Source organism: Mobula birostris, unplaced genomic scaffold (assembly GCF_030028105.1).
Source record: "Mobula birostris isolate sMobBir1 unplaced genomic scaffold, sMobBir1.hap1 scaffold_2789, whole genome shotgun sequence".
Classification (NCBI taxonomy): domain Eukaryota; kingdom Metazoa; phylum Chordata; class Chondrichthyes; order Myliobatiformes; family Myliobatidae; genus Mobula; species Mobula birostris.
Genome location: NW_027275844.1, coordinates 1 through 17,319, shown reverse-complemented (window position 1 = coordinate 17,319; position 17,319 = coordinate 1). Strand labels below are relative to the sequence as shown.

Here is a 17,319-nt window from a genome sequence, read left to right as displayed (position 1 = left end):
CGTATAACTTATTATCTGGCCCCTAAGATATGCTTTCATCGCATCCCATAGTATAAATTTATCATCCACTGAATGAAAATTTGTATCCAAAAAAAATTGAATCTGCTTTTTCATAAAATCACAAAAATCTTGACGTTTTAATAATGTTGAATTAAATCTCCATCTATAAGCCACTTCTTCCTTATCAGCCATTATTATTGTCATTAATAAAGGAGAATGATCTGATAATATTCTTGTTTTATATTCCATATTTTTCACTCTGTGTTGAATATGCATTGACAATAGAAAAAAATCTATCCTTGAGTAAGTTTTATGTCTATGAGAATAGAACGAATAGTCTCTTTCTTCTCCATATATCAATCAAATTTAAATCTTTCATCAATGATAAAGTTAAATTTACTACCTTTGATTTTATAACAACCTTGGTTGATCTATCTAAGACTGGGTCTAAGCAAAAATTAAAGTCTCCTCCAATTAATATTTTTTCATGTGCATCTGCCAAATTCAAAAAAGCTTGTATGAATTGTGCATAAATATTCATAAAAGTCCATAGTTCAGAAAAAAGTTGACAATGTATAATCACATATCTCCCCGCAGAATCAGTTATTACATTTTGTATTCTAATTGGTAACGTTTTATTGATCAAAATTGCTACTCCTCTCGCTTTTGAATTAAATGAAGCCGCAACAACACTTCCCACCCAATCTCTCTTTAGTTTCTGATGTTCTGTTTCTGTTAGGTGCGTTTCCTGTAAAAAAGCTAAATCTATCTTCATTTTTTTAATATGTGTTAAGATTCTTTTTCTTTTCACCGGTCTATTAAGGCCGTTAACATTAAACCTCAAAAAATTCAAAAAATTAGTCATTATTCTTAACAAAGTTACTCCAATCTAAAACATTACTTATCTTCTCAACTCTCATAGTTCCTTGGGGAATCTCTTTAAACTTCACCATGTTGCTATGTGTTTTCCTCCCAACCCTCCAGGCAAAAAGAAAAAAAAAGATAGAAAGGGTACAAAAAAAGAAAAAACAAAATACCCCCCCACTAATGTTGTGAATGAAAAGATACACAACACTACCCCCCTCCATTTTACGGGTCGTGGCTAAAGCCACGCTTGCACACATGATTAGCGTAGCAATTGGTCAGTGCTTCTTCCAGCTCCCCTGCAACAAAAAAAAATTATATATATATATATATATATATATATATATATATAGACAAAATTAATGTTACTATTCCCAACTAATATTCCTCCAATTTTAACCTTTCTTACCCCCCTTGTATAATTAATAATATATTTATACATTCATCCAGCTTCAAAAATCCAACAAGTCCATTCTTTGACCTAATCTTCATCTTCAATCTATCTCGCTCCCCTGGATTTGTTCTTGTATCTGGTGAATATTCAGAGAATCTCGCACAAACTGCTCCGCTTTCCGGTAGTCATCAAAAAATCTTTTTTCTCCACCAGGCAAAAAAATCTTCAAGGTTGCAGGGTAACGCAATATAAATTGATAACCGTGGTCCCGTAGGGTTTTTTTCACTGGATTAAATTTCTTCCTTCTCTTCAAAAGTTCATAACTTATATCAGGGTAGAAAAAAACTTTGTTCCCTTGAATCACCAATGGCCCTTTTCTATCCTTGGCAGCTCGAACAGCTGCCTGTAGAATCCTTTCCTCATCTTGAAATGGTAAGAATTTTATTAAAATCGATCGTGGATATTGGTCATCTTTTGGTTTTGGTCTTAGAGCTCTATGTGCCCGCTCAATTTCAATTGATCGGTCCTCCTCTTCCATTTGCAAAACTTCCGGGATCCATCTTTGAAAAAATTCTATTGGTTTTTCTCCCTCCGTACCTTCTTTAAGACCAACAATTTTAATATTATTACGTCTACTGAAATTTTCCAACATGTCCACTTTCTCCAAGAGTTGATTTCTTTCCGAGTTCCAGACAAGCAGATCATTTTCTGTTTTTTCCACTCTATCATTCATATGCCCCATTGCTCTTTCCATCTTCTGAAGCTTCTTATCCATTTTGTCCTGTCTTTCCATAGCTTTATTATAGGACATCTTCACATCTCTAAGCTCTTCTCTTACTTTTCTTAGTTCAGCCGTTAATTGCAATATAGCCTCTCTTATGTTTCCATCGTCTCCTTTACTTCCAATCGCTTCCAATTCTTCCTCCTCTTCTTCATCTGTGTTCTCTGCAGAATCCAGTTCTGACTCCGAGTCATTTTCAATTGCAGTGGCTGTCGGTTCTTGTAGTTTGCGTTGTGTCGATTTGCGCATGCGCTCTTCTTTGCGCATGCGCATTTCCGGCGTCTTCGAAGAAACCGTTACCACCGCCATTGCTCCCTGTTCTACCGAAGGAGATCCAACCTGAGTCCGAGGCTCCATCGTTGCAGTAGGCCCTTTTTTCTTCCCCTCTCGCGGCTGCTTCGCAACAGCAGACTTCTTTTGTTGTGGTTTAGGAGGCATATCGTAAAATAGTCTTACAAAGTTTATAAATAGCTTTCAGAAAATATTTACTAACTTTGTTTTGTTTAAACAGTACTTTACTGATTTTTTACGGGAGAGCTGGATTTACACGTCTCAATCCCACGTCATCACATGACGCCCCCCCATGCACAGGTTTTTAAGCAGGTTCACCGATTCCCCATTCACCTGTTCATTCTGTGACCTGGAGAAGTCAGAGTACTGTGTCTGCCTGTCCATTCTGTGACTGGGAAGGGTCAGTGTACCATAGCAGGTTCACTGGTCATAGTCATACTTTATTGATCCCAGGGGAAATTGGTTTTCGTTACAGTTGCACCACAAATAATTAAATAGTAATAAGTAAATTATGCCAGTAAATTATGAAATAAGTCCAGGACCAGCCTATTGGCTCAGGGTGTCTGACCCTCCAAGGGAGGAGTTGTAAAGTTTGATGGCCACAGGCAGGAATGACTTCCTATGACGCTCTGTGTTGCATCTGGGTGGAATGAGTCTCTGGCTGAATGTACTCCTGTGCCCAACCAGTACATTATGTAGTGGATGGGAGACATTGACCAAGACGGCATGCAACTTGGACAGCATCCTCTTTTCAGACACCACCATCAGAGAGTCCAGTTCCATCCCCACAACATCACTGGCCTTACAAGTGGTGCCTTGTCCACTTGTTCTGTCTGGGACCTGGAGGAGTTAGTGTACCATGTCTACATGGAATGTGAGAGGTTGCAGCCCGTTTGAATATCTGGAGGTTGGTTCTCAGGTTCTGGCTGCATTTCAGCCCCACTCTCCTGGTTTGTGAGCACCATGTAAGGGGGTGGGGGGAGAGGGCGAGCCACTGGAAGGATTTCCTGGTAGGCTTGCTCTTGGGCCTGACCAAGATGGCCATTCATGGGTCTAGGCAGTGGGCATTCACGCCAGGGAACATGCAAACATCATGGGAACAGTTTGGGGGGGGGGGGGTGGTTCTGGGAATGGTGCCCCTCCCCCAGTGAAAGGAGTGCATTGTAGATGGTAACTGTATTTTAATTTGTATTCACTAACTATTGTAACTCCTGACCTTTGTATTTGAATTAAGTTTTGTACGTTTGTTTGAAAAAAAGGGTGTTGTCAATGGAGAACCGTGGTGCGCTCAGGGGAGGGCCGCGGTGCTGTCCGGGGAGAACCGCGGTGTGGTCAGGGGAGGGGTGATTTTGTTTCCCGGCTGTGCTGACCCCTCACTTCTCCCCAGTGATGATGGGATCCCTCCTGGCTGCGACGAGTGAAGCACCCGGTGAATATTTCTTCACCGATGGGGTGAGGCTGAAGAAATACCGTGGGATGGGATCAGTTGACGCAATGGACAAACATGTTGGCAGCCAGAGTCGCTACTTCAGGTTGGTGTGTCCGTGTTTGGCTGGGGGTTGAACCAACCCACTGTGCCTCCCTCCAGATGGGACGTCTGTACTCTTGGCCCTGAACTGTCACATTCTGCCTCCAACTTCAGCGCAAAACGACTGAGCTCCTCACAGGACAAGCAGTTACTGAGGCAACAGGGTCTCCTTGGGGTCCGGGCGGGCCTAAGTAAATGCCTGTCTCCAACTGCCCCTGGTGTAAGGGAGGAGATGTGAACCGCTGCAGTCCGTTTAGCGGAGCGGAGGGGAGGGGAGGTTCAAGGCTTGGACCCAGTGGCAGTGATGGGACAGAGTGGTTCAGCTGGTCATTGGAATAGAGGGCAGCTGGGTGGGTGATGGATCTTCAGCTGGAGAGGAGGGTACAGCATCAGTGTCGGACAATGAACCGGGAACACTCTGACCATTGCCACCCAGGGGTAACAGTGAATATGGGAGAGCAGCAGTGTCTGATTCAGATATCTCCCTCCCCCAGTGAGTCGGACAAGATTAAAGTGGCTCAGGGAGTGTCTGGTGCTGTCCAGGACAAGGGTTCCATCCATAAGTTCGTCCCGTATTTGATTGCTGGAATTCAACACGGCTGCCAGGACATTGGAGCTAAGAGTTTAACACAGCTTAGGTATGGACATTGTCTCCCTTTCATCCTCTTCCGTGCTTACCACCCCGACACCCTCCCTCTCTCTCTTCATCTCTGAGCTCTTCCCCTCTGTCAGCTGCTGTTACTGATGTTCTGCTCTCTCTAGAGTGATGATGTACTCTGGAGAGCTGAAGTTCGAGAGGAGGACGCTGTGTGCTCAGATGGAAGGAGGAGTCCATGGGCTGCATTCGTAAGTTTCACAACCACCCCTACCCCCCACTTCCTCTCTATCCTGGATGTTTCTCAGTAATCTGGCACGTGGATGTGTGTGCCTCTTAGTATACCTCCCAGAAATTACTGGGGAACATAAAGATTCCTTCAGCGAAATGTACCCTCGATTCCCGCCCTCTCCCCTTACGCTTTAGGGAACAGTGACATAGGATGGCTGGTTCAGTTCTGTATTTGTTTGACACCCAGATCCCTCCCAGACTTGAAGCTTTGGGTGATGAGACTGGTTGCCATGTTTCTGACTCACTGATTTCTGGTTACTTTTCAGGTATGAGAAGAGACTTTTTTGAATCCTGTGGGGACCTTTCTCCAGGCCTGTCCAGACAAACTTCCAGATCCACTTTCCCTTCCGCTCTCAGTAATGAACTCAGGACTGGGATTTGAAGCCTGATTCTGCGTGGTCTCCTTGCTGTGAATTCTTTAGAGGAATGTTTTGTTGGTAAACGGGATTGGAAACCTGGGCGCAAGAGCTACAGCTGTCCCCTGGTTTCTGCGCCCAGTGTTGACTACTGCAGGCTGCAGCTGAAACCACTCTGCACAGGTTGCAATGAGCTTTTATTAACGGGTACTACGTGGAATGCGCGTGTAGCAATCCACCTGACCAGAAGGTCCTTGTTTACAGAATAATGAATGGTTCCAAATGTTTCCAGGTGTCTTTATTTACCACCAGTTCCCAACAGCATGCACCATTTCCATTTCCCTTCCTGTCCAGCAGTGGCTGAACAGGAGCCATGATTGAGGATAAAGGCAGGAGCACGAATGGTTTGGTCCATTCCACCCCCAACAGCTGCCTGCATCCCTGCGGTTGTAACGAGCTGTAGTTACTGGGAGATGCCAGCATCTCCTCCCATTAATCTCACACAGTATAGGGATGACATGAGAATTCCTCCTGTGATCTTCACACAGTTTATTCTATACTACCCACTGGTGGTTTTGTTGTGGCTCCTGTTACTTGTCGGTGGGGATGTTTTTTGGAGGAATCAAGGCGGCTGCTACGTGCGGTCGTTCACTCAGCAGGAAGTTAAAGGTGGCACAGGCATTCGGCTTGGGAAAGAAGGATGATACAGTGCATTAATGTCATTCCCCATAATCACATGAAAGAGTTAATCACTGCTAGCAGAGTTTTTACGCCCCAACACAGTAACTATGGCATTGGAAGCATAAACCAAAGTAATGTCAAAGCTGCTGTGTCGGTCTGAACCCCGGGGGAGGTGGCTGCTGTTCCCCCCCCCCCCCCCCCCCCCGGCCTTTCCTGGGAAGATGACACCAGAAACCTGCAGCTGTACACAAGTTGTTTCAGGGGTCAGGGGATTCTGAATCGGAAATGTTGAGTGTCCATCGTCTTGCCTGACTCTCAGCCCTCACTGCCCAGGGGCTGGAGTGGAGGGAACACAAGGCTGACAAAAGGTGGAGGTTTTCTCATAAGAAAGGAAATGATGAGTTAAACAAATCAGAAGCAGTCTGGTTGAAATGGAAAATGTTGTTCCGGGGTAGACAGGATAGATACAGGAAGATTTCCCTGGGTTGAGATAGAGAAACAAAACTACTCTGACACTTAAAAAAAAAAAAAAAAAAAAATCACAGGGTAGACTGGCCTGTGGGACCAAATCAGGACTTTTAAAAAATCTTCACAAGTTCTACACAAAGTTGGTGTCGACAAATAAGTTGTGATCTTACCAAACAAGCAGAACTACAAGGGCTGAATGGTCTCAGTGAGCTTCAGAGTACGTGAGGGAGAGGATGCATCTGTGTGTGGGACCATCCCCCGGTGAGGGTCAGTGCATGTTTGGGATCACTGCCCCGGTGGAGGGTTGATTCCCAGATTCAATCTATCACTCACCGTGTCCAGTATCTCCAGAGCAACCCCCTTGGTTTTCATGAACGCCCGTACCTCGGGATCCAGCCTCTGGACGCACTCTCCCAAACCCAGCACCAGAATCTCTGCAACACAACACAGATGAGCGTACAAGCAGGAGGGAGAGTTCCAGTGGGTGGATTTCCACTGTAAAGCACCAGGAACATCTGAGACTCACAGAAACCGTTTAACCGTAGCAATGTGGGAGATGCAACAGCCCCATTCAGTACAGGCTTCAACAACCAGGGTTAATCAAGGGAACGGGCTGGAGCATGGGGGAATGCCCCTATCCCTCAACCCGACTGGAAACCGGTTCAGTGTGACTGAACATGCACTATCAGTGACAGCCACGCTGGTGGCATCACTGCTGGAAAGGCTCTAGATTCCATGCAATCTAGAGAAATTCAGCCACATTCACACAAGCTCTAATTTAACCCATTAAACTCCGCACACCGAGATTCCTACCTATTTTGGGTTCCAGTAAGTAGAACAAGGCCAGACTGTCTGCACTTATGTCTTTGTAGCTCTGAACCTAGACAGAAAGAAAACTCATAAGATTAGCATTCCACACTCCTGTGTCTCTCTATCTCTACTGTTCCGAGCCTAGAAAAGCATTCACAAAACATGGCGATGTGGGTAACATGATTAACTGGATCAGCAGATTTGCGGATGTGTTCAGTGACAAAGACAGCCACCCAGAAAAGGCTCCCTTTATTCCCACTCTGCCTCCTGCCAGGCAGGATCTTTCCACCCATACCAGAATCTTCCCTGTAATTCCATGGGCTCTTATGTTAAGCAGCCTCACGTGTAGCACCTTGTCAAAGTCCTGAAAAGCCTTCCTCAAAAATTTCCAACAGATTTGTCAGACAAGACTTCCCCTTGTTGGCTATGCTGACTTTGGCCTATTTTGTCACGTCTCCAAGCACCCCAAAACCACATCCTTAATAATGGATTCCAACATCTTCCCAACCACTGATGTCAGGGCAACTGGCCTAGAATTTCCTTTTTTCTGTCTCGTTTCCTAAAGAGTGGAGTGACTTGCAGTTTTCCCGTCTTCTGGAACCATTCCAGAATCTGTTGATTCTTGAAAGATCCATTACTAATGCCTCCACATTTTCTTCAGCTAACTCTTTAAGAATCCTGGGATGTACAGTTATTAAAACTAGCTGATTAATCTACCTTCAGACCTTTCAGCTCCCTGACATTTCTCAATTTCTGGCATACTGCAAGTGTTTTCCACAGTGAGGGCTGTTTAAAATGTCCTTAGCCACAGGTGAGGTGCCGGAGGATTAAAGGGTAGCTAATGCTCCACGGTTTAAGAAAGGCTCTAAGAACAAGCCAGGAAATTTTAGGCTGGTGAGCCTGACATTGGAATGTATCCTAAAGGACCGGAGATATAAGTATTTGGATGGACAGGGACTGATTAGTCAACGTGGCTTTGTGCATGATAGGTTGTAACATACCTATCATAGTCTTTCAAGGCAGTGGAGGTTGTCAAAGCATTTGACAAGGTCCTGTACTGGCTGGTCAAGAAGGGTCAGCAACTTGGCATTCAAGATGAGGTAGTAAGTTCAATTAGACATTGCCTGTGCATGAGAAGACTGTGGTAGTAGATGGATGCCTCTGGCTGGGGGAGGCTTGTCACTAGTGGTCATGGTCATATATATCTGTGATCTGGATAAATGGATCAGCAGATTTGCAGGTGACACCAAGATTGGAGTTGTAGTGCATAGTGAGGAAGGCTATCATGTCTTGCAGTGGGATCTGGACCAGCTGGAAAAATGGCAGATGCAATTTTATGCAGACAAGTGTGAGGTGTTGTAATTTGGGGGGAACAACCAGGATAGGAAGTGCGAGTTACTGGACTTTGAGGCAGTAAGGACACCTGGACATCTGAGTTCAACTGAGATAAACAACAGCACAGGATAACCAACACAGAGTGACTATCAGTGAGGGGTCAGGTCAAGTACAGACTATCCTTATCTAATGCTCTGATCATTGTGGGGGAGCTCATCTTGGGCATGTGACATTTGCCCTCTGAGAACAATTCTGCAGTTACTGGGAATCTGAGATAAAGACCGAAAAAGAAAACTATCCAGTAGGTCGAGCAGCATCCACAGGGAAAGAAAGATGGGGGTTATTCTTCACAGCTGATCTTTCACAGGCACTGAAGTGTTAGTTCTTCACACACTGTCTTGCTCATATTTCAGACATGTTTGGAAAGGGAAGTTGAGAACAATTAATTGTCCAGGATTGAGACTGTGATCACCACCAGGGCCACTCCAAGTGAAGCTGGAGCATTCAGCACAGTTTTGAGAATCAAGAGGCTGTGAGTCAAACGCACAAAGCCTGGGTGACGCAAAGGGAGTGCAGCACCTCAAGCAATCTAACAGGTGAATAAAATCATGAGAGACAGGGTGAACCAGACGGCACAGATTTAAGGTGAGGGGGGAGTTTTATTCTGATCTGAGGGGCAACATTCAGGAAATGGAATGAACTGCCAGAAGAAGTCTTTGAGGCAGATACTTGGACAGGTATATGGATAGGAGGTATAAACTCAGGCAAATGGAACAAGCTTGGATGGGAATCTGGGTTAGCATGGACCAGATGGGCTGAATGGCCTGACTGCCCCCTACAGAACATCACTAGTCACTGGCAGCCAGAAAAAAGGGCTAGTGGGCAGAGACAGTCGGCTGGTGGTGGTGTGATATCCGTGCTAGACTTCAAGGCTCAGATTTGAATCCGGCCGGCTCCTTGAACGCTTTTCGGCAAGGCGTTTCTTTCGAAGCCACAGGGCGCAGAGAGGAGCAATGCACCATGGAAAAAATCCTCATCCACTCAACATCTCTCAATAACTCAGACCCTCGTGCTGGCAACACCCTCATAAATTTCCTCTGCACTCTTTCTACCCATGAGGTCTCTGCATTACTCTTCTCCACCCTTGAGCTCCCCCAGGTCTCCCCCTCCGGTCTCCAGTCCCCCAGGCCTTCCCCTCTGGTCTTGGCTCTACCCACCAGAAACAATAAGATAGAGGAGCAGATTGTGGACTTCAGGAAGGGTAAGATGAAGGAACACATACCAATCCTCATAGAGGGATCAGAAGTGGAGAGAGCGAGCAGCTTCAAGTTCCTGGGTGTCAAGATCTCCGAGGATCTAACCTGGTCCCAACATACGATGTAGTTATAAAGAAGGCAAGGCAGTGGCTACACTTCATTGGGAGTTTGAAGAGCTTTGGTATCTCAACAAATACACTATCCTCCCCACCCTCCCGAGGTTCCCTATCTGCCTCTGCCAACCAGACTTGCCTGTTCTATATTCTACATTGGAATTACATCCCTACCTGCCAAAGTCATCCCGGGTCCAAACCAACTGCCTCAGTGGTTTAACCACTCCCACCGAGCAAGGAGACTGCTCCCCATCCAGTTCAGATGCATCAGGTCATTCCCTGTTCCCCCACTCCCTGGTGCATAACACTTCATCAGTGGTTACAACTTCTCTCATCTACACCCTTCCTGCTGGTGAACTACGCTACGAGATCCAGCAGTGACCATCCCCTCTCCTCCTCCTGAGATTCCCTATCTCACAACCTGCCCACTTTAACAGCATTAGATCGACCTAGGGCCTCTCAATGAGTGGTGACTTGACGGAGGTGTACACAATAACAGGCATAGATCCGGACAGCCAGGGACGACTTCGCAGAATGGGAATGGCTAATACGAGGGGGCAAACTCTTAAGGTAATTTAGAGTCAGAGGTTGTAACAAACTTTATCAAAGTTGCTGGTGAACGCAGCAGGCCAGGCAGCATCTCTAGGAAGAGGTACAGTTGACATTTTGGGCTGAGACCCTTCGTCAGGACTAACTGAAGGAAGAGCTAGTAAGAGATTTGAGAGGGGGAGGGGGAGATCCAAAATGATAGGAGAAGACAGGAGGGGGAGGGATGGAGCCAAGAGCTGGACAGGTGATTGGCAAAGGAGATATGAGAGGATCAGGGGACAGGAGGCCCAGGGAGAAAGAAAAGGGGGCGGGGGGAACCCAGAGGATGGGCAAGGGGTAAAGTGAGAGGGACAGAGGGAGAAAAAGGAGAGAGAGAAAAAGAATGTGTGTGAATAAATAAATAACGGATGGGGTACGAGGGGGAGGTGGGGCATTAGCAGAAGTTAGAGAAGTCAGAGGCTGTGTATCTTTTCCACACTAAGAGTGCTGGGTGGGTGGAACGTGCAGCCAGGGGTGGTGGTAGAGGCAGATACATTGGGGGCATTTAAGATAGGCACTTGGATGATAGAAAAATGGAGGGTTATGTGGGAGGGAAGGGTTAGAGAGAGCTTAGAACAGGTTAAAAGGTTGGCACAAAATTGGGGGCTGAAGGTGCCTGGACTGTGCTGAGTTCCATCAGCTTCATCCCTTTGTCATCCCATTCTCATCTCAAAGCTTGAGTGAGACTCTCGGAACAGGAGTGTATTCCCCGGAGTGAGGAAGGTGGAGGGGTGGAGACCACACAGTCTACTGAAGGAACTCAGAGAAACGAGCAGCGTCCTTGAAAAGAAAGGAGCTGTCAGTGCTTCAGTCAGCAGGAGATTGAGGGGGGTGATCTGACAGAGGTACGTCAGATCAGGAGGAGCACAGACAGAGTGAAAGAGCACAGTCCTTTTCACTAAAGAGAGACATTCGAGGTGGAGGGGCAGCTTCTTCACATGGGGGAAGTGCGTTTTGGAACAAGCTACAAGACGAAGTGCTGGAGGTGGGCATATATTTTAAAACTTTCTACAAAAGCATATGGACACGGATAGGGGAGCAACACACCCACAATACTGGAGGAACTCAGCAGGCCAGGCAGCATCTATGGAAAAGAGTACAGTTGCATCTGCAGATTTTCTCTTGTTTGTGACTGGACAGGGGAGGCTTAGAGATTTATGGATCAAACGGAGAGCCGACCAGACTTAAAGGTGACACAATGGGAATGAACTGGATGGGCTGAAGGGACTACCTCATCTGTGACCCTCACAGCCCCAAACCCCAACCCTTTGTCCCCACCACTTGGACACTCACATCCCAGTACAGGAGGGCGCGTGGGATCAGGGCACAGGGGCCCAGTACCCGGTTGCCACCGATAGTGAAGCCCTGCTGGCTGTACGAGTCGATGAAGAGTGAGTCCCGGGACTCCCGCTCCAGGGCACTGACTGTGGTCCGCTGGTACAGCTCGTCATCTGCTGGAGTCGTCCGGTGACCACGGGACAATGGCCTGTAGAATCAACGATCCAGTTACAACGAGTCGTCACCCCTAAACCCCAACTTCACTCCCTCTAACACCCCACCATGAATCCTACTCTCTAACACCACACCCCACCACCAACTGGTTACTGAGCAACACTCCCTCCCTCCGAGTCAGCCTACACCCCATCCCTCCCTCCCTCCGGGTCACCCTACACCCCCTCCCTCCCTCCCGAGTCACTCTACACCCCCCTCCCTCCGAGTCACCCTACACCCCCTCCCTCCCTGGAGTCACTCTACACCCCCTCCCTCCCTCCCTCAGGGTCACCCTACACTCCATCCCTCCCTCTGAGTCACCCTACACCCTCTCCCTCCCTCCCGAGTCACTCTACACCATCTCCCTCCCTCCCGAGTTACTCTACACCCCCCTCCCTCCCTCCCAGTCACCCTACACCCCATCCCTCCCTCTTGAGTCACTCTACACCCCCCCTCCCTCAAGTCACTCTACACCCCCTCCCTCCCTCCCTCCCAAGTCACTACACCCAATCCCTCCCTCCCTAAGGGTCACCCTACACTCCATTCCTCTGAGTCACCCTACACTCCCTCCCTCCCTCCGGGTCAGCCTACACCCCATCCCTCCCTCCCTCCCGAGTCACTCTACACCCCCACCCTCCCTCCGAGTCACCCTACACCCCCTCCCTCCCTCCGAGTCACCCTAAACCCCCCTCCCTCCGAGTCACCCTACAACCCCCTCCCTTCCTCTGAGTCACCCTACACCCTCTCCCTCCCTCCCGAGTCACTCTACACCCCCCTCCCACCGGGTCAGCCTACACCCCATCCCTCCCTCCCTCCGGGTCACCCTACACCCCTTCCCTCCCTCTCGAGTCACTCTACACCCCCCTCCCTCCCTCCGAGTCACCCTACACCCCCTCCCTCCCTCGAGTCACTCTACACCCCCTCCCTCCCTCCCGAGTCACTCTACATCCTTCTCCCTCCCGAGTCACTCTACATCCCCCATCCCGTCACTCTACACCCCCTCCCTCCCTCCGAGTCACTCTACACCCCCTCCCTCCCTCCGATTCACTCTACACCCCCTCCCTCCCTCCGAGTCACCCTACACCCCTCCCTCCCTCCGAGTCACCCTACACCCCCTCCCTCCGAGTCACTCTACGCCCCCCTCCCTCCGTTTCGAGTCACTCTACACCCAATCCCTCCCGAGTCACTCTACACCCCCTCCCTCCCTCCCGAGTCACTCTACATCCTTCTCCCTCCCGAGTCACTCTACATCCCCCATCCCGTCACTCTACACCCCCTCCCTCCCTCCGAGTCACTCTACACCCCCTCCCTCCCTCCGATTCACTCTACACCCCCTCCCTCCCTCCGAGTCACCCTACACCCCTCCCTCCCTCCGAGTCACCCTACACCCCCCTCCCTCCGAGTCACTCTACGCCCCCCTCCCTCCGTTTCGAGTCACTCTACACCCAATCCCTCCCGAGTCACTCTACATCCCCCCTCCCGTCACTCTACACCCCCTCCCTCCCTCTGAGTCACCCTACACCCCCTCCCTCCCTCCGGGTCACCCTACACCCCCTCCCTCCCTCCCGAGTCACTCTACACCCCCCTCCCTCCGAGTCACCCTACACCCCCTCCCTCCCTGGAGTCACTCTACACCCCCTCCCTCCCTCCCTCAGGGTCACCCTACACTCCATCCCTCCCTCTGAGTCACCCTACACCCTCTCCCTCCCTCCCGAGTCACTCTACACCATCTCCCTCCCTCCCGAGTTACTCTACACCCCCCTCCCTCCCTCCCAGTCACCCTACACCCCATCCCTCCCTCTTGAGTCACTCTACACCCCCCCTCCCTCAAGTCACTCTACACCCCCTCCCTCCCTCCCTCCCAAGTCACTACACCCAATCCCTCCCTCCCTAAGGGTCACCCTACACTCCATTCCTCTGAGTCACCCTACACTCCCTCCCTCCCTCCGGGTCAGCCTACACCCCATCCCTCCCTCCCTCCCGAGTCACTCTACACCCCCACCCTCCCTCCGAGTCACCCTACACCCCCTCCCTCCCTCCGAGTCACCCTAAACCCCCCTCCCTCCGAGTCACCCTACAACCCCCTCCCTTCCTCTGAGTCACCCTACACCCTCTCCCTCCCTCCCGAGTCACTCTACACCCCCCTCCCACCGGGTCAGCCTACACCCCATCCCTCCCTCCCTCCGGGTCACCCTACACCCCTTCCCTCCCTCTCGAGTCACTCTACACCCCCCTCCCTCCCTCCGAGTCACCCTACACCCCCTCCCTCCCTCGAGTCACTCTACACCCCCTCCCTCCCTCCCGAGTCACTCTACATCCTTCTCCCTCCCGAGTCACTCTACATCCCCCATCCCGTCACTCTACACCCCCTCCCTCCCTCCGAGTCACTCTACACCCCCTCCCTCCCTCCGATTCACTCTACACCCCCTCCCTCCCTCCGAGTCACCCTACACCCCTCCCTCCCTCCGAGTCACCCTACACCCCCTCCCTCCGAGTCACTCTACGCCCCCCTCCCTCCGTTTCGAGTCACTCTACACCCAATCCCTCCCGAGTCACTCTACATCCCCCCTCCCGTCACTCTACACCCCCTCCCTCCCTCTGAGTCACCCTACAACCCCCTCCCTCCCTCTGAGTCACCCTACACCCCCTCCCTCCCTCCGAGTCACCCTACACCCCCTCCCTCTCGAGTCACTCTACACCCAATCCCTCCCTCCGAGTCACTCTACACCCCCTCCCTCCCTCCGAGTCACCCTACACCCCCTCCCTCCCTCCGAGTCACCCTACACCCCCTCCCTCCCTCTCGAGTCACTCTACACCCCCTCCCTCCCTCCGAGTCACCCTACAACCCCCTCCCTCCCTCCGAGTCACTCTACACCCCCCCTCCCGTCACTCTACACCCCCCTCCCTCCGAGTCACCCTACACCCCCTCCCTCCCTCCCGAGTCACCCTACACCCCCTCCCTCCCTCCGAGTCACTCTACACCCCCTCCCTCCAAGTCACTCTACACCCCCTCCCGTCACTCTACACCCCCCTCCCTCCCTCCCGAGTCACTCTACATCCCCCCTCCCGTCACTCTACACCCCCTCCCTCCGAGTCACCCTACACCCCCTCCCTCCGAGTCACCCTACACCCCCCACCCTCCCTCCGAGTCACCCTACACCCCCTCCCTCCCTCCGAGTCACCCTACACCCCCTCCCTCCCTCGAGTCACTCTACACCCCCTCCCTCCGAGTCACCCTACACCCCCTCCCTCCCTCCGAGTCACCCTACACCCCCTCCCTCCCTCTCGAGTCACCCTACACCCAATCCCTCCCGAGTCACTCTACATCCCCCCTCCCGTCACTCTACACCCCCTCCCTCCGAGTCACTCTACACCCCCCCGTCACTCTACACCCCCTCCCTCCCTCCCTCCCGAGTCACTCTACACCCCCTCCCTCCCTCTGAGTCACTCTACACCCCCTCCCTCCGAGTCACTCTACACCCCCTCCCTCCGAGTCATTCTACACCCTCTCCCTCCGAGTCACTCTACACCCCCCTCCTGTCACTCTACACCCCCTCCCTCCTCCGAGTCACTCTACACCCCCCTCCCTCCCTCCGAGTCACCCTACACCCCCCTCCCTCCCTCTGAGTCACTCTCCACCCCCTCCCTCCGAGTCACTCTACACCCCCTCCCTCCGAGTCACTCTACACCCCCCTCCTGTCACTCTACACCCCCCTCCCTCCCTCCGAGTCACTCTACACCCCCCTCCCTCCCTCCGAGTCACCCTACACCCCCTCCCTCCCTCCGAGTCACTCTACACCCCCCTCCCTCCGAGTCACCCTACACCCCCCTCCCTCCCTCTGAGTCACCCTACACCCCCCTCCCTCCCTCCTGAGTCACTCTACACCCAATCCCTCCCTCTCGAGTCACTCTAAACCCAATCCCTCCCGAGTCACTCTACACCCCCTCCCTCCCTCCGAGTCACCCTACACCCCCTCCCTCCGAGTCACTCTACACCCCCTCCCTCCGAGTCACTCTACACCCCCTCCCTCCCTCCGAGTCACCCTACACCCCCTCCCTCCGAGTCACCCTACACCCCCTCCCTCCGTTACCCTACACCCCCTCCCTCCGAGTCACTCTACACCCCCTCCCTCCCTCGAGTCACTCTACACCCCCTCCCTCCCTCGAGTCACTCTACACCCCCTCCCTCCCTCCAAGTCACTCTACACCCCCTCCCTCCCTCCGAGTCACCCTACACCCCCTCCCTCCGAGTCACTCTACACCCCCTCCCTCCCTCCGAGTCACCCTACACCCCCCTCCCTCCGAGTCACTTTACACCCCCTCCCTCCCTCCGAGTCACCCTACACCCCCCTCCCTCCCTCCGAGTCACCCTACACCCCCCTCCCTCCCTCCGAGTCACCCTACACCCCCTCCCTCCGAGTCACTCTACACCCCCTCCCTCCCTCCGAGTCACTCTACACCCCCCTCCCTCCCTCCGAGTCACTCTACACTCCCCTCCCTCCCTCCGAGTCACTCTACACCCCCTCCCTCCGAGTCACCCTACACCCCCTCCCTCCCTCCGAGTCACCCTACACCCCCTCCCTCCCTCCGAGTCACTCTACACCCCCCTCCCTCCCTCTGAGTCACCCTACACCCCCCTCCCTCCCTCGAGTCACTCTACACCCCCTCCCTCCGAGTCACCCTACACCCTCTCCCTCCCTCGAGTCACTCTACACCCCCTCCCTCCGAGTCACCCTACACCCTCTCCCTCCCTCGAGTCACTCTACACCCCCTCCCTCGAGTCACTCTACACCCCCTCCCTCCGAGTCACCCTACACCCCCTCCCTCCCTCCCTCCCTCGAGTCACTCTACACCCCCTCCCTCCGAGTCACCCTACACCCCCTCCCTCCCTCCCTCCCTCGAGTCACTCTACACCTCCTCCCTCGAGTCACTCTACACCTCCTCCCTCGAGTCACTCTACACCCCCTCCCTCCGAGTCACCCTACACCCCCTCCCTCCCTCCCTCCCTCCGAGTCACCCTACACCCCCTCCCTCCCTCCCTCCCTCGAGTCACTCTACACCCCCCTCCCTCCGAGTCACCCTACACCCCCTCCCTCCCTCCTCCCTCGAGTCACTCTACACCCCCCTCCCTCCGAGTCACCCTACACCCCCTCCCTCCCTCCCTCCCTCGAGTCACTCTACACCCCCTCCCTCCCTCCCTCGAGTCACTCTACACCCCCTCCCTCGAGTCACTCTACACCCCCTCCCTCCGAGTCACCCTACACCCCCTCCCTCCCTCCCTCCCTCGAGTCACTCTACACCCCCTCCCTCCCTCCCTCGAGTCACTCTACACCCCCTCCCTCCCTCCCTCGAGTCACTCTACACCCCCTCCCTCCCTCCCTCCCTCGAGTCACTCTACACCTCCTCCCTCGAGTCACTCTACACCCCTCCCCTCACTGACCTGCCGACGAACCGACGACACGTCCTGAGCTGCCGGC

General features: G+C 52.2%; 2 protein-coding genes across 5 annotated transcripts in view; one reads left to right on the top strand and one right to left on the bottom strand.

Moving 5' to 3' along the window:
* The window catches only part of LOC140192835 (inosine-5'-monophosphate dehydrogenase 2-like), a 37,350-nt gene extending 31,963 nt beyond the window's left edge, over nucleotides 1–5,387 (top strand). For 3 of the 4 annotated variants that reach the window (XM_072250320.1, XM_072250318.1, XM_072250319.1), the window contains 4 exons: nucleotides 3,718–3,862; nucleotides 4,353–4,496; nucleotides 4,621–4,704; nucleotides 5,011–5,387. In XM_072250320.1, coding sequence (XP_072106421.1) covers nucleotides 3,718–3,862; nucleotides 4,353–4,496; nucleotides 4,621–4,704; nucleotides 5,011–5,032 — 395 coding nt within the window. In that variant the 3' untranslated portion in view covers nucleotides 5,033–5,387. The remainder of the gene's footprint in view (nucleotides 1–3,717; nucleotides 3,863–4,352; nucleotides 4,497–4,620; nucleotides 4,705–5,010) is intronic. The other variant, XM_072250321.1, reaches the window with a different exon arrangement.
* Nucleotides 5,388–5,625: 238 nt separating this feature from the next.
* Nucleotides 5,626–17,314, bottom strand: ndufaf3 (NADH:ubiquinone oxidoreductase complex assembly factor; the record flags this gene model as incomplete). The annotated part of the gene is made up of 5 exons (XM_072250322.1): nucleotides 5,626–5,786; nucleotides 6,583–6,683; nucleotides 7,063–7,129; nucleotides 11,645–11,837; nucleotides 17,283–17,314. Coding segments are annotated over 5 exons (489 nt in total), but the record flags the coding sequence as incomplete, so codon positions are not given.
* Between the last annotated feature and the right edge of the window lie 5 nt (nucleotides 17,315–17,319).